This window comes from Grammomys surdaster, unplaced genomic scaffold (genome assembly GCF_004785775.1).
Source record: "Grammomys surdaster isolate TR1022 unplaced genomic scaffold, NIH_TR_1.0 357, whole genome shotgun sequence".
In the NCBI taxonomy this organism is placed as follows: Eukaryota; Metazoa; Chordata; class Mammalia; order Rodentia; family Muridae; genus Grammomys; species Grammomys surdaster.
This window is the reverse complement of record NW_021604776.1, coordinates 1,058,217-1,074,177: the sequence shown is the minus strand read 5'-3', so window position 1 is coordinate 1,074,177 and position 15,961 is coordinate 1,058,217. Positions and strand designations below refer to the sequence as shown.

The 15,961-nt window shown below is 38.0% G+C and overlaps 1 protein-coding gene across 2 annotated transcripts in view; it reads right to left on the bottom strand.

The window, feature by feature from the left end:
• The window catches only part of Pola1 (DNA polymerase alpha 1, catalytic subunit), a 305,175-nt gene that overhangs the window by 269,502 nt on the left and 19,712 nt on the right, over nt 1-15,961 (bottom strand). The window contains exons 5-13 of one of the 2 annotated variants that reach the window (XM_028779615.1): nt 12,375-12,490; nt 11,851-11,913; nt 10,886-10,978; nt 10,381-10,468; nt 9,933-10,134; nt 9,672-9,844; nt 2,742-2,854; nt 1,558-1,674; nt 214-288 (exon numbers count right to left, since the gene is read on the bottom strand). In XM_028779615.1, coding sequence (XP_028635448.1) covers nt 214-288; nt 1,558-1,674; nt 2,742-2,854; nt 9,672-9,844; nt 9,933-10,134; nt 10,381-10,468; nt 10,886-10,978; nt 11,851-11,913; nt 12,375-12,490 — 1,040 coding nt within the window. The remainder of the gene's footprint in view (nt 1-213; nt 289-1,557; nt 1,675-2,741; nt 2,855-9,671; nt 9,845-9,932; nt 10,135-10,380; nt 10,469-10,885; nt 10,979-11,850; nt 11,914-12,374; nt 12,491-15,961) is intronic. The other variant, XM_028779616.1, reaches the window with a different exon arrangement.

Here is a 15,961-nt window from a genome sequence, read left to right as displayed (position 1 = left end):
ACAAACAGCTGTGCTGTTTCAATGTATTTATTTGAAGATGTATACTTGAAAGGCAGTGTAACCTACGCTCTAGTACTTAATTTTATCCATTTCAATTATTCATAAACTGTGAGATTCAGGAACCCTACCAATATTTAGAACTGAAAATTAGTTGAAGGTGCAAAGATTGAAAATGTCATTATAAACCAAACCCCATAGTTTTCTTTGACTTACCGAGTATCTAACTTCCAAGTACTCAGATTTTTCTGGAACATCAGGTATCTCAAAAGCATAGTTCTTTTCCACTATCTGGGTAAGCAGATATTTAAAAAAAAATAATAAAAACTTTGCAAATTAAATCAGCCAGTAGGATCTACATATAACACATGTTCCCATAGTTAATCATCAGGAATCTAGAATCTTAACAGAATATAAACAAAACAAAAAGGTATCTTTTCTCCTTTCAACTAATACTAAAATGCCTAGTGACAAAAAAATACTAAAGAATACCTCTTGAACACGAGAGTACATAAATAGTTGTATAAAAGGAGAACCAAAAAAATTAATTTCTTACATTGCTACAATTTGAAATTAAGCAACTGCATCTTACTGGAAAAATGAAATTGAAATTATAAATTCACCTCATATTCAGTGAGTATCAGCTGTCTGTCCAAGACTACTCCAGTACGAATTATTACCTATTATGAATTAAGCATTTTAACTCTTTCGGCAACTCTTGCAATATGGACCATTTCTCAGCACAGAAAAGTGACCATACTTCCCCCAGTTACACACTAGTACACAACAGTGCAAAGCCTCAAAATACAAGCAATCCAGCTCCAACACCTATGTTCTTTACCATCATAATACACTTCTTCTGAAGTTTTTTGTTGTGAAGTTTGTTACTATCTGGAGTTTGTTACTATCTGTCTATCTGCAGTGACAGTGATCAAACCTGGAGCTTTGTATACTGTCTCCGGAATTTTAAAGATATTACTCTCAATTTCAAGCTCAAACAATTAAGAGTGATGGCCTCTTTAGCAACTCAATCCTACCTTTACTACAATTGTTTATAGCCAGTATTTTTGAATGGGCTACAGTCGCCATATTTACAGCCAAAGGCATCAACAGCATACCAAAATCAAGACAACATACCATACAAGTCACAGGAATAAACATTTCCATTCTATTAAGAACAGTATCATAGGAATGGAGCTTTAAAGGCAAAAATATTACTCAATCCTCTTAAGAAAGAAAAGAATGCACTGGCAATAACTAGTATAAACAAATCAGAATAGTTTCTTCTCCATTTCAGACTAGGAACACAATATTCTGCAAGCCATTGGGACTAACTTGCTACAAATCATCTTTTTATTCAAATTCATGACCATTATTTCATAAGTGATTTTTAAAAGTATTTTTAAAAATCTAACACGCTACTTTTTCATTCGTAGCTATGAAATTTCCATTTAATGAGTTGTAACTATGCAGAAGATATTCTGCATGAATATGCAGTAACTATTTGCCAAATCAGGAAATAAAGAAGAATCAGAAAACAATACAGTATTTAATACAAACCTTGGACTTGAACTTCATTATTCTATATTTTGCTGCAATTTTTGAATCAAATTCTTCATAAACATCCTTCATTGTAACTGGAGTTGTTGTTTCTCTCCCTGTGTTTAAATCAATTTTCTGTTCTCCCATGCAGAGAATGAAGGGGAAAGAGTATAGTAAGTCTTCTCAACCACAAAATAAAACAAAAGCCTAAATCAACTTTCACCTCCACTAATTTAAACACTGGCATAATATTATAAATGAATATGAAGACACAAACCTAAGAAGTATACTAAACCCAAATGCCAAGTTCCCCCAGTGCATTATAAAAGTTAATGAGAATAAAGATGACCAATCCTCAAAGATAGAAGAAAAAAAAACCAAATGTTTTAAATTCTGGCCTAGAAGCTTCACAGCTCAATTGAGATGGGGCTTAGAGGGATTAGAGATGTTAAAAGCTCAAACAAAGAGGGGGAAGGAAATGGAAACTACTCTGTTAAATAGCCATGGAGATGATGTTACTGATGCCTATGGAGCAAAAACATGGAAACTGAGTCAAATGCCACGCCATGTTTCCAAGTAAGAAAAACGGAAGCATCACATATATTTTAAACATTTATTATTCTTAAAACTAAGTCTATGAAGCCAGGTGTAATAGCACACATCTTTAATCCGGGCACTCCAGATGCAAGGACAGATGGATCTCTGTGAGTTTGAGACCAGCCTGATCTACAGAGTGAGTTCCAGGACAGCCAGGGCTACACAGTGAGACCCTCCTCTTGAAAACAAACAACAAAAAATATGTTTATGTATGTGTCTATGTATATGAAGGGGCCAGTGTAGTCTAGAAAGGGTGTCCAGATCTCCGGGAGTTGCAGATTACCTGATATAGGTGCCAAGAACTCAACCTGAGTTCTCCAGAACAATAACAGCTCTTCACCTCTAAAAGCCACCTTTCTAGCCCCCAGCATTATATATATTTGCACTTTTATTCTGACAAATTGAAAATCTCAGTTATACTTCATTTCTTCATTTTCTCCACCACTAAAAGAGTTGCTGATGAGTGAATAGGGTCAGTAGGTAGAACGAAAAAGATTAGGAGATGGAGAGAATTCCTACCCTGCAGAAAGGTAGGCGAGCAGAACACAGAATGTGTGCCATACGCAACCGCTGAGATTAAAATGTAATCAATCACTAACGTTTACCATTTCTCGGGGAAGGAAGTAGAGTGTTCGCTCAATATTTTTCACCATAATACAACAGCTCACATGGGTTTTGGCTGATTCGATCCAAACTTTGCCAAACAGAAAAACCACACCTGAAAAAAAAAAAAACAAAGGAAAACAGGAAATAAAAAGCTTTAAGCCGGGCGGTGGTGGCGCACGCCTTTAATCCCAGCACTTGGGAGGCAGAGGCAGGCGGATTTCTGAGTTCCAGAGTTCGAGACTAGCCTGGTCTACAGAGTGAGTTCCAGGACAGCCAAGACTACTCAGAGAAACCCTGTCTCGAAAAACCAAAAAAAAAAAAAAAAGCTTTAAAGTACGACAAGTTAAAGGGGCTATACAAAGGCCCAGTGAATATATTCACATATTTACACCTTTGTGTAATGAATTTCCACCCAAAAGATACACCTGCTTCCCACTCCCAAAGACCAGTTCATTAGTCTGCACTTATGGTATACATATCAACATAATGGTACGAGCTGTAGCTACAGGAGAAAGTAGCAAAATAACTCTAACTTGGTATGAATACTTCCACTAGAGCCAGAATTGCCCAAATTGAAATAAAGTATTTTCCAATAAATCTACTTAAAACCTCTAATGAGAATTTATAAGCCTGAATATAGTATTCTAAATTGTTTAGCACTTAAATTTACTGCTGAAAAACTATTATTTGTGCATAAGAACAAGTATAATAGCCAGGCGGTAGTGGCACACACCTTTAATCCCAGCACGTGGGAGACAGAGGCAGGTAGATTTCTGAGTTCAAGGCCAGCCTGGTCTACAGAGTGAGTTCCAGGACAGCCAGGGCTATACAGAGAAACCCTGTCTCGAAAAACCAAAAAAAAAAAAAAAAAAAAAAAAGAACCAAGTATAATATATTATTTTTTTCTATATATAAAATTATACTTGGGGAAAGTTTATATTTCCTACCTCTTATTCTAGATAACATTAGTCTCAAGATACAGTTCTACTATAATCTATTTTATGCTTACCTATGTCACAAGCTACTTAAACAAAATCTAGCTAGTTCATATTTGTGTTCCTTTCTATTCACCAGGTAATCTAGATCACCAGGTAGTGAATACTAAGGCAGCAAAACATGCCTTTGCAGATATCAAATCATGGTTCATGAAAACTGGCCATCATGGAAGAACTCCAAAGACTTGTTAGTCAACTCAAGAGAGGGTCAACTTTGCAAAATCCCAGGCTCCATGAATGCCAGGCTCACAGAGCCATTGATCTTAGATACTAAGGAACTTCTGAAACATGCACAAGGTTACTTTATTGTTCACAAGGCCAATTACCCTAGTTTCACAGCTCATCAGTGTTTTGTCACTGATCCCAGCAGAAGGAAATAAGACCGTCTTAAGGATTCTCATTACTGCAGATGATTAAATCTCATACAAGAGTTGTGTGATTTTCAACAAGGAGGTGGGGGTGAGGGGCTAAGTGAGGAATATAAGGAGAGGGAAAGGGGGTGCTAAGGATGATTTAAAGAAAAAAATTCAGAGTAGCACAGAAAATTAGAAGTCATCCTCACAACAGTTAAAGACGAAAAAACAAAATTCCATGCAAAGAAAAATAAAGACCCTAATATTGGATTCAAAGATTCAAATAGCTCATTTTACAGTCAAACTAATATCACACTTCATGTAACACATTTGACACTGTTTATGCCTCATTTGCCACAAAAAGATCATGGTAAACAAAGATTACATTTCCCCCAAAGTTACTAGCTGAAACCAGGTGCAGTCAGGATTATTCAACCTTGAAAAAGTCATAATGAAGACAGGATATGTTCCGATATGCAAAGAGTAAGATTCTTTTCATAATTATGGTTCATTCAGCAATAACTGAGTGACTTAGAATCTGGAAGACAGTGAGCAACAATAACGGGGTCTTATGCATACTCTGTTCTTATTAGCAGCATTGACTTCACGAAAGCTCAGTGATCATTCCCAACTATCACAACGCAACTGCTCAACCTCCTAAGATTAAAGCTTTTAAAAGCTATTTTATTTAACCCACTGGCATCATAAACAGAAAAATATGCCACTGCAGAGGACACACTTTAAGAAGTGCCCCAGAAAAAGAAAGCGGACTGACAGTGAGAAACCAAGACCTATGGCAGGAAAGGACTAAGGGTACTTTGTTTTTGGAGCATCAGTTTTCTAAGTGAATAGTCTAGATAATTTCTGAGGCCTTCTTGTGAACCAGAAATTTCCTCCTACCTCAGCATTTGGATAATAGAGCAGTAACAGATTCTCCCATTGTTTAAAATAATGGTGAATTAAAATAGGTAAAGTGGCATGGGTCTATAGTTTAATAAGCTACTTGGGAAGCTTAGCTAGGTCTCTTGAGCCCAGAAGTTTAAGGTCAGCTTGAGCAACACTGATCTCAAAAAAATAACTGCAAAATATGTCCCGTGCAATGGTAGCTCCGTGGCAGAGCATGTACCTGAGTTCAATCACCAACATGACCAAAAATGTTTCCAGTATCGGCCAAAAAGTCTGCAGATAACAAGGGTCTATAACCAATTCATCCTGCCCTAGCTTAAATGGGCTGGTTAAGATGCCATTTCTAAGCTTGACTTTAACTTCCCAAAAATTTAAGATAGAGCCATGTGCTACTTACGTGATTCTGCAAGAGAAAGTATATTAATGGTCTGACAAGTCCCCCCAGAAACTACTGACATCAGTTATCTTTATTTAAATCAGTCTCCAAGTCAAATGGATAGCTAGTTATCCTTCTTACACACTTGCTTTACCAATATATAGTTACACTCTCTAGTTTTATTGGATTTAGTCTCCAGGAAACCACTTTGAAAAATACAACTTGTATCCACCACAGATCCCAAGAGATCTAAATGCAGACAATTCTACTTCAGGTATTTTATACTCATCAGGCAGACCACACTGACTCTGACTATACTGACTCTGATCCTTTAACAAAGATGACTGAATTATACAGGGCCCATAGGAAATTCCTATCTCTTAATCAAATCTATAGTCTGTTTTGCAGATGCCAGTGTGCAAATATTTTTTAACATTTACATATTGAGAGGGGTACAGATGTCAGAGGACAACTTAAAGGAGTCAACTTTCTCCTTTCACCATGTAGTTCTGTCATGTCACCAAGCTTAGCAGCCTTTACCTGCTAAGCCACTTCACCAGCTCCTGTACAGACAACTTTGAGGACAGGGTCCTTATGCTACCTATAACACCTCAGTTCCACAAACTAAATTTCCCAACAGATCATAAGAAAATACAAAGGGTGTAAATTCCCAACAGATCATAAGAGAAAATATAGAGGGTGTAAAACACAGGGCTAACAAGGGCAGTTAGCTACTCAAATGCAGTTCTTATATCCATGGCTAAGTCATCTGAGCCAAAGAATTCATTAAATGAATCCTGGCATGTCAAAAGTTATTTTCCCTCCTATTTATGAGTAGAGGAACTAAAGATGAAAAATATATTTCCACTACTCCATTTGGGGATACTTTTTAAATTCTTAAAAAGTTAACCTGAAGAACTAGAATAAGAAGGTTCAACCTGTTAGCAGAGACATAGACATAAGAACAGACATCTGTTCAGTTCAAAAAGGACCTTCTCAGACAGCTATCTGTGTTCAAAATTCAATATTATACCTCTAAAATCACAATGGTGTTCTGAGCTACTCTTGGGTGATTTTTCCTTTACAAGAAGGAACAGCAATATCTCTCACTGAAAGTTCAGGACTACAAATTCTTAAAGAATGTTCTCTTTGTTTTGTTGTTGGGCAGTCATTTTAACCACCCTGTTCCAGGCATTCATAGAATTAACTCATTAGAATGACCAGCAGTGGTGGTACACACCTTTAATCCCAGTATGTGATAGTTTGTATATCCTCTTGGCCCAGGGAGTAGCACTATTAAGAGGTATGGCCTTGTTGGAATGGGTGTGTCACAGTGGGGAAAGGCTTTAATACTCTCATCCTAGCTACCTGGAGGCTAGTATTCTGCCATCAGCCTTCAGATGAAGATGTAGAACTCTCAGCTCCTCCTGCATCATGCCTGCCTGGATGCTGCCATGTTCCTGCCTTGATGATAATGGACTGAACCTCTGAACCTGTAAGCTAGCCCCAATTAAATGTTGTCCTTTATAAGACTTGCCTTGGTCATGGTGTCTGTCTGCTCACAGCAGTAAAACCCTAACTAAGACACACCACTTGGGAGGCAGATCTCTGTGAGGGATAGGCCACCCTGGTCTATGACAACCCAGACTATACAAAGAAACCCTGCCTTGAAAAACAAAACAAAACAAACAAAAGACCAAGAAGTCAGTCTTGACTCTTATCTCCAATTTACAATCACTTGCCCCCATACAATCTACAACAGGTCAAAATATAGTTAAAAAATATTTACTTTTTATTTCTACCCAGTAACTTTTACTCTGGGCTTCCACATTTCCCTGCTACCCAACTCCAGTTTCCACACACAGACACAAAGACACGGAGACACAGACACACAGACACAAACACAAAACACAAACACACACACACACACACATACCTTTACACATGCCAGAGCATTCCTGTTAAAATCTAAAGTCAACTATAAGATCATAACACACTACAATTAAACCTTCTGACATTTTTCCAGTATTTTTGTTTTTTTGGTTTTTCGACACAGGGTTTCTCTGTGTAGCCTTGGCTGTCCTGGAACTCACTCTGTAGCCCAGGCTGGCCTCGAACTCAGAAATCCGCCTGTCTCTGCCTCCCAAGTGCTGGGATTAAAGGCGTGCACCGCTACTGCCCGGCCAGTATTTTTTGAATAAAAGACTGAAATTCCTTGAGAAGACTTTCATGGTCCTTCAGTATGTAGCTTTGCTGGTTAGTTTTATGTCAACTTGACACAAGCTAGAATCAGTCAGGAAGAAGGAACCTAAAGTGAGAAAATGTCCCCACCAGATTGGTCGTGGTACACTTAGTTAATAATTGATGTGTGGGGCTCAGCTCAGTGGGGATGGTAGCACCCTGACCTGGTAGTCTTGGGTGCTACCCAAGACAGCAGACTGAGCAAGCCACAGTAGCAAAAAGCAGCACTCCTTCATGGCCTCTGTTATAAGTTCCTGCCTCTAGGTCCTTCTTTGAGTTCCCACTATGACTTCCATAGATGATGGACTACAAACTATACAAAGGGAATAAACCCTTTCCTCTCCAAGTTGCTTTTGATCATGGTGCTTTATCACAGAAATAGAAATTGCAACTAAGATGCTAGGTTGTGCCCTTTATCATCAACTTCATTATTCATTATGTATCAATTTTGTCATTTCCAATGGTCTTTATAATCACACAAGCCTCCTTAACCTCTTGCCTCTTTTAGATCTTTCCACTTCCTGGTTCCTTAAGCTAAAGTGCCTTTACCTTAGCTTTGTATGTGCCTCAGCTTTCTTTATTTTTTTTTAATCTAATCATAATTTTTACTTATTCGCACAGGAGTTATAAACACAAAAAGTCAGGACGTGGGGAAGGGGATGACACTGGAGTGTGGGTGTTTAGGAGGAGTACAGATATCTTTCAGAACAGGGTATCGGCTGGGTGAAGGTTCAGGGGACAAGTCACTATGACTCTGCCTATGACTCGCTTGTCCTTATCTAAGTTGGTATTGTCTGCCAAGGCTACCTATTTACAAGGTCTATGACTACTCAGGCTGGTAAATTTCCACAAAAGCTGCCTGTTTACAATAGCTTGTAGCCATCTGTGTCAATGTTTTTCCACTGAGACCCAAGACTTGGTGTTAGCATACATGTATGACAGGCCTATGGCTGATTTTAGGCCTATGGCTGATTTTAGGCCTTCAGTGTGTAAGCAGGGCTGCCCCTGACATCTCCTCCCTTCTCTAAGTATAGAATGGCTGTGGTAATTCTAATCTTGCAAAGGTGGAGATAGAGGCCTGACCTCCAGTAATTGAAGGGGACCTTGTAATGGCTCCGGTCCCCCTGTCAATGCCTGAGCTTTCAATCCAGGGTTCAATTCTTTTTTTTTTTTTTAATTTTATTTATTTGTCCCTCAAACAATACATCCCAACCACAACTTCCTCTCTCTCCACTCCACTTAGTTCCCCTCTACTTCCTCTCCCCCAGATCCACTCTTCCTGTTTCACTTCAGAACAGGCCACCCAGGGATATCAACAGAACATAGCACAAGATACAGTAAAACCAAGCGCAAACCCTCACATCAAGGCTGGAGGAGGCAATCCAGTAGGAGGGAAAGGGGCCCAAGAGCAGGCAAAAGAATCAGAGATACTCCCACTGTCAGGATTCCCCTAAAACACCAAGCCAACAACTAGAGCATATCTGCAGACAATCTAGGCCAGACCTATGTAGGCTCCATGACTGCCACTTCAGTCTCTGTGAGTCCCCATGAGACCTGCTAAGTTGATCCTGGGAGCCATGCTCTCCCAGAGTGTTCAATTCTTAAGAATCAATCGGTCGCTCTCCAACTACCACCAACTCTCACCTCACTGAGAATGTTAAACTTCTGTATAAGAAATGTGTCTAGCTTGCTCACCCCATCTCAGTGTCTAGCACACAATGGATATTCTCTGTTGAATAAAAAGACAAATTAGGCCAGGCATGCTGGCAGATGCCTTTAATCCTAGTACTGGGAAGACTGAGGCAGGTGGATTTTACGAGTTTAAGAAGCCTGGTCTATGTATCAAGTTCCAGGACAGCCAAAGCTACATAATAGAGAGGCTCTGTCTCAAAAAAAAAAAAAAGAAAAAAGAAAAACAAAACAATTAATTAATTAATTTTAAAAGACAAATTAATGTCTGATTCTATTAGAAAAATAAGGCCAATTATTATTATTTAAGGGAACAGGTGCTATACTCTGTAATAAAAGGCTAAGATTACCTTAGGCATGACTGATTACCTGGTTGGTTATATGGATCTTCATAAGCATCCAGCCAATAAAACTGAAACACTTGTTCATCATCTGCCCCTTTTACCAATGGGAGATGACTGGAATCCACTTGAACTTCCTGAGGTATGCTTTCATCCTCCTGATCAATGTCCCAACAAGAGACATCTGGGAGAAAACTTTCTCTGTAGAAATCACATTTTCAAAAACTTTATAAAAGCCAACAGAATAATTAGAGTACTATGTTTCAGAACAATCATAAAATGCACTTACAAGTAAGATGTGGTTCCCTTCTCAGGATCTGCCTCATGTTTCACCCTTTCTACTGGCTCATTCTCTTGGTCCCAAGTCTTAGCAGTCACAGGCTCCTCATCTACCTTCTCTGTGTCCATGGGCTCATCAAAGTCACCATCTTCAAACTCCATTACTCCTGACTCCTGCTCATCTTCTGGACACTCTGGCTGAGCCAGCTCTCCTGTAGACATCACCATATATTCCCATCACATGTTACAAAGCTGACCCGACATTGAAATAACAGCCCTTTCCTACATTGTATTTGTATTTCTCTTTAATCTTCATGTTGGATATTTTGAACTTTTATTATATAAATTCAACCTTTCATGCTTAGATTGCCACCTTCAACATCACCTTGTATCACCAAGCTTCCATGTGTGGCAGTTGTTGCTCAACAACTTGCACTTTTGCCTAACATGAGACTTACCAGCAAATTCAGCACGTTTAAGAGGAATGGGAGTTAACAGAGGCTCATTCCTGAGGACAAGGGAAGCAGGTTTTCCTGAAGGAATTGCCTGTAAATGTTTTTAAGTGTTTAGTCAGTTAGAACTGCATACTAAAAATACTTAACTGTCCTACCCTGACCAAAGATAATGACAGTTCCCACTTATAAAAAGATTTTATGTATTATTAATGTAATGGCTTCAATTATTTTACTGTTACCTGGATTTACACAAAAAAATACTTGTTTCCAGGAAGAAAATTATTGCATTTAACACAGTTGTAATACCTATAATAAACATGTACTAGTTACTACAAAATTTACTATGAAAAAAGCAGGCACATGCTATTTTTGAAATATGTGAAACTGTATACTGAATGGCAGTTCTAATTTAAAAGAAACAAAACAAATTCAAAAGCATCTCCTTCACATAGGCAAATACATTTAAAGCAGAACAACAAATCAAAGAGGGTATTTCTACTGACTTTACCTTAGGCGTGTGCACTGAAAAAGGATTGAGCAAACCTCCAGTAGATCTTTTTTTCTTTGGTATCAATACAGGTGGTGGAGCTATTTGAGCTGTCTAAAAGGGAAGGGGAAGACACATTTACCGTCGTGCCGGGTTTACCACATACTAGACAAAAAAAGTACATTTCTTCTCTCATCCCCAAGAAGTAAAGCATTTTTCCTTCCCTGCCCCCCAAAACAGGATCCATGCTCATGCACTGCAGTTACTATAGCAACAATACTAGAGAAATCACTAGAAAACCAGAATAGATATTTAAACCATTCGTAAATTTTTTTTCAAGAATTTAACATACTTTCTTCACTTACGCTTCCAGGTATTACATTTAACGCTCAACAAAATAGAACTACATGTGTTGGTATTAGTCAACTAATCTGTAGTCACTTAGAAAGTATGCCTCTAAATAAAAGCTTAGTCTTTATGATATATGGCCAAATCTCAAATTCAGTGTAATAAAGCCTGTTTGAGTTCTATCAAAGGCAGCTCACTTACTCTTCCTGCACTCCCACTCAAAATTCCGAACGAGGTTCTCATGCCCATGTGTGCAGATTGACAGGCTTCAATCCATTTACAGAACATACATTATAGCAACTGAATACAAGCAATGAATATTCACAGAACTGACTCGTGGGTGTATTCTTACTACTTCCAATCCACACCCACACAGCCCATCTACTTAATCTTAGAGCATAACAGTTGGAAACTCCTCACCTAAAATGGTGAGAAGAAATCTCAGTGAGAAGAAACTAATGTAAGAGCTTTTCTTTTCTTTGTGTGGGTTGGGGGGAGGGGTTGTGTGTGTGCATGCATGGTGACATATCAGTACGGTTTTTCTTTCCAGTGATAGTCTTGTTTGTACAATTAGTAAACTGTTTCTTTAGCTTATGTTCCCTATGTATTTTACTACTCCAGGAAATTAATTCGCTTACCTCAGTGTTCAGATCCTGTAGAATGTCACCTAGCAGATCATCCTTGGACAAGTCTACTGCTTTCTGTATATTATTTAAAAAAACAAAAAGGCAAATGAGCACATTCTAGATTGAACTTCCATGCAGACCATGCACCCATCTCTGAAAGGAAGCACTTAACCCTAGAAGTCCTTCAGTGCTCACTCTCATCTACTATTCAGACTTTAACAAGCACTTGTGCATATTCAATTTTTAAATTTATACTCTCAGCCTCTATTTTCATTTTTACTCTGTGATTTTCTTGCTTGTCACTAAAATTAAACATACTGTCATTTCAGCTTTTCTATTCAATTTTCTTTTGTCTCCTAAGTTCAAACCACTGAGGTACCTATATTCATATAATACCTAAATTCATCTCACTAAGTAAGTGCAATTCATAGAATGTTATTCAAATATGTATTCAACACATACCATTTGTGCAACCAAAGATTAAATTCATTTCACAGAGGGAAAAACCACTTTAGATAAGGAAACATGAAACTCACATCTGTATTTTTCTTCCCAGCACTAGCAATGAACATTGCCTTGATATTGTTTGGTTTTGTCACTGAAGGTTTCTTTACATCCTTCCTGTCCTTCCTGTGTGCTTTGCCATCACTTCCTATTGAAAAAGAAAGTATTTAGGAACTTGCACTGGATGGAAACTAAAGCCTACTCCATCATTCACTGTGTATATATGAAAATTTAAGAAGAAAATAAATTAAAATTCAAAATACAAAATTGGAAAATTCTCCACAAGGTACACAGCAAAGAATCTTTTATTTTAATTGGATATTTTATGTATTTACATTTCAAATGTTATCCCCTTTCCCAGTTTCTCCTCTGGAACCCCTACCCCATCCCATCCCTCTCCTCCTGCTTCTATGAGAGGACAAAGTGTAAAGAATCCTTTAAATGGCATAAATTGAAAAAACCTCAGGGCTAAGTTATAAAAAGAAATGAAATACAATAAATTATGTATCATGGAGAGGTAGGTGTGACTAGTTGTTAATGTGAATGCAAAGCTTTTGAAAAGTTGGGATAGCTGTTTTCTTGCTTCCTACAAAAATAAGACTATACAACTAGTCTGCAACGATTAACAACTGGACACATGTTCCATGCTGTATCAAACTGAATGGCACAAGCTCACTTGCTCATTCCAAGAGAACTTTTGTCTTCTGTCTTCCCTTGTGGACATGACTAAATCACCTATGAACTTTCCTAATACTGTCCATTTTAATATCACTTTCTGATTCATTCCAAAATAATGTAAATCTTAAGAGAAACTAGAATGACTAATTAAAACAGTACAGTAGCAATATACAGACTAGATGACACAGAAAAGTCTAAAGGTGTGATTCTACTATGAGAAGCCCATATACACAGTTGAGTATGTCTTACTCTTTCCAAGTACCTTGCTTTCTACTAATCCCTGTTCTTAATATTAAAATTTTCTTTTAATAAACTCTGCTTCATAAAAAGAAAAGTCTAAAGAAGAACCCAATCACTTATAAAAATTTACTGTCGGGGGGGAAATGGGGAAAGGGAATAACATCTGAAATGTAAATAAAATATCCAATAAAAAAATTTTAAAAAAAGAAAAAAACCAAAAAAAAGAAAATTTACTGTATAATAAAGTGGCTACTCAAATTACTTGATTTGTCAATAAGCAGTATCCACTAACTATTCTAGAACAGTAAACAGTATTAACACCAACATGACAATTTTGTTTGTTTGTTTGTTTGTTTGTTTTTCAAGACAGAGCTTCTCTACATAGGCTATTCTGGAACTCACTCTGTAGAGCAGGCTGGCCTCGAACTCAGAAATCCACCTGCCTCTACCTCCCAAGTGCTGGGATTAAAGGCATGTGCCACCACTGCCCAGCTGACAAATTTAAAAATAAAATTACACAAGTATTTTTAGTAATTGCTCAAAATTTTTAATAATATTTTATTTTATAATTTTTTGAAAATTTTTTAGTTTTTTAGGTTTTTTTCAATACAGGGTTTCTGTGTGTAACTTGGCTGTCCTAGAACTCAGAGATCAGCATGCCTCTGCCTGCCCAGTGCTTGGATTCAAGGCATAAGCCACCATACCCGGGCAAAATTTTCCTATGTATACAATATACTTTGATGATATCTACGCCTCAGCTCCCTTGCCCCAACTTTTCCCCAGCTCCTCCAATACAACTCTCTCCCAATTTCCTTCTACTATAACCATGGAGTCCAATTAGTGCTGCCTATATGTGAATCAGTATAAGACCATCCATTGGAGCACAGACAAGCTATCAGTAGCCATTTCCCAAAGAAAGTGAGTCTCCCTCCCTCAGCACTCATCAACTGCCAAGAGCTCCTCAGTTAGGGGTAGAGTAGTTTTGAAAGGTTTTGCTATTGGTAGTAGTTGGTTTTATTTTGTTTGTTTTTGTTTTTTTATTGAAAATAGATTCTTCCCTCATATAATTTTCAACCATAATTTCCTCCCTCCAATCCTCCCAACTCTTCCTACCTCCCCTCTTCCCACAGATTCATTCCCCCTCCTTTCCTCTTCAGAAAAGAGCAGCCTTCCAAGATTATGACAGCCGAACAGGACAAAACAAAATTCAAAACGACAAGGCAAAAAGCCCTCCTATAGAGGCTGACCAAGGTAGCCCAACAGAAGGAAAAGAGTCTCAAGAGCAGTCAGAGATACTACTCCTACTGTCAGGAGTCCCACAAGAACACCAAGCTAAGAGCCATAGCATATACATACACATATACACACAAAACCTATAGAGACTCATGCAGGCCCTATGGTTCCCACTTCAGTCTCTGTGAGCCCATGTGAGGCCTGCTTAGGTGATTCAGTGGGCCATGTGTTCCTGGTCCTCCAACCCTACTGACTCCTACAATCCTTCCCCTTCTTCTCTGGGGTTGGGACCCAAAGGAGACCTTAATTCTTTGTAACCAACATATCGTAAACACTAAAATTCAAAAATCCACTTGTAGAAAAAAAGACTAACAAATTCAACTACATGAGAAATAACATTTTAAAAAAACATAAAAAGTTTCTTCAATATGTATCATAGATAAAGGATAAATCAACTTAAGGCCAAAATTCAAGGGAAAGAGATCAATAAACACGAGTTAAATTCTACTTAAAAATCCTCAACTTCGCCGGGCAGTGGTGGCGCACGCCTTTTATCCCAGCACTTGGGAGGCAGAGACAGGCAGATTTCTGAGTTTGAGGCCAGCCTGGTTTACAGAGTGAGTTCCAGGACAGCCAGGGCTACAAGAGAAACCCTGTCTCGAAAAACAAAAACAAACAAACAAAAAATCCTCAACTTCATATGTAAAGCTGTAAATGAAAATTACAGAGATATTACTTCTCACAGATCAGAGTACCAAAATCTCAAAAAGCTTGACAATACATCATTAGCAAGACTTTGGGAAAGCAGATACTTGTACACTGTTAATGAAAATGCATAATTCCTATGAAGAACATAAGTTGGGCATAGTGGCTCAGGGATACAATCCTAATACTCAAGAAGCTAGGACCAGAGAACTCAAGAACCTGAGAGAAGAGGATCTTGAGTTCAAAAACAGTCTGTGCTACCTAATGAGTGCCTAAGTATTAAAAAAAAAATCACACACAGAGGTTAAGAGATGGATTAAAGGTACTGGCTGTTTTCCAAAGGACCCAAGTTCAATCTGCAGCACTTACATGATGGCTCACAACCATCTGTATAACTCTAGTCTCAGGGAATCCTATGGCCTCTTCGGGCCTCTGTGGGCACTAGACACATATTTGGTACAGACATACATGTAAACAGAACACAAACAAACATAAAAAAATGAAAATAAAGATAGGGGCTGGAGAGATGGCTTAGAGATTAAGAATACTTGTTACTCTTGAAGAATACAAACTTTAGTTCCCAGCACCTAAATGGTAGCTCACAGCCATTTATAACTCCAGTTCCAGGGAATCTAATGCCTGCTTCTGCTTTCCATGGGCATCAGGCATGCACAAGTTACACATACATACATGCAGACAAAATACTCATAAACTTGAAATAAATCTTAAAAAAATTTTAAGATAATTTAAAAAACAAAGTTTT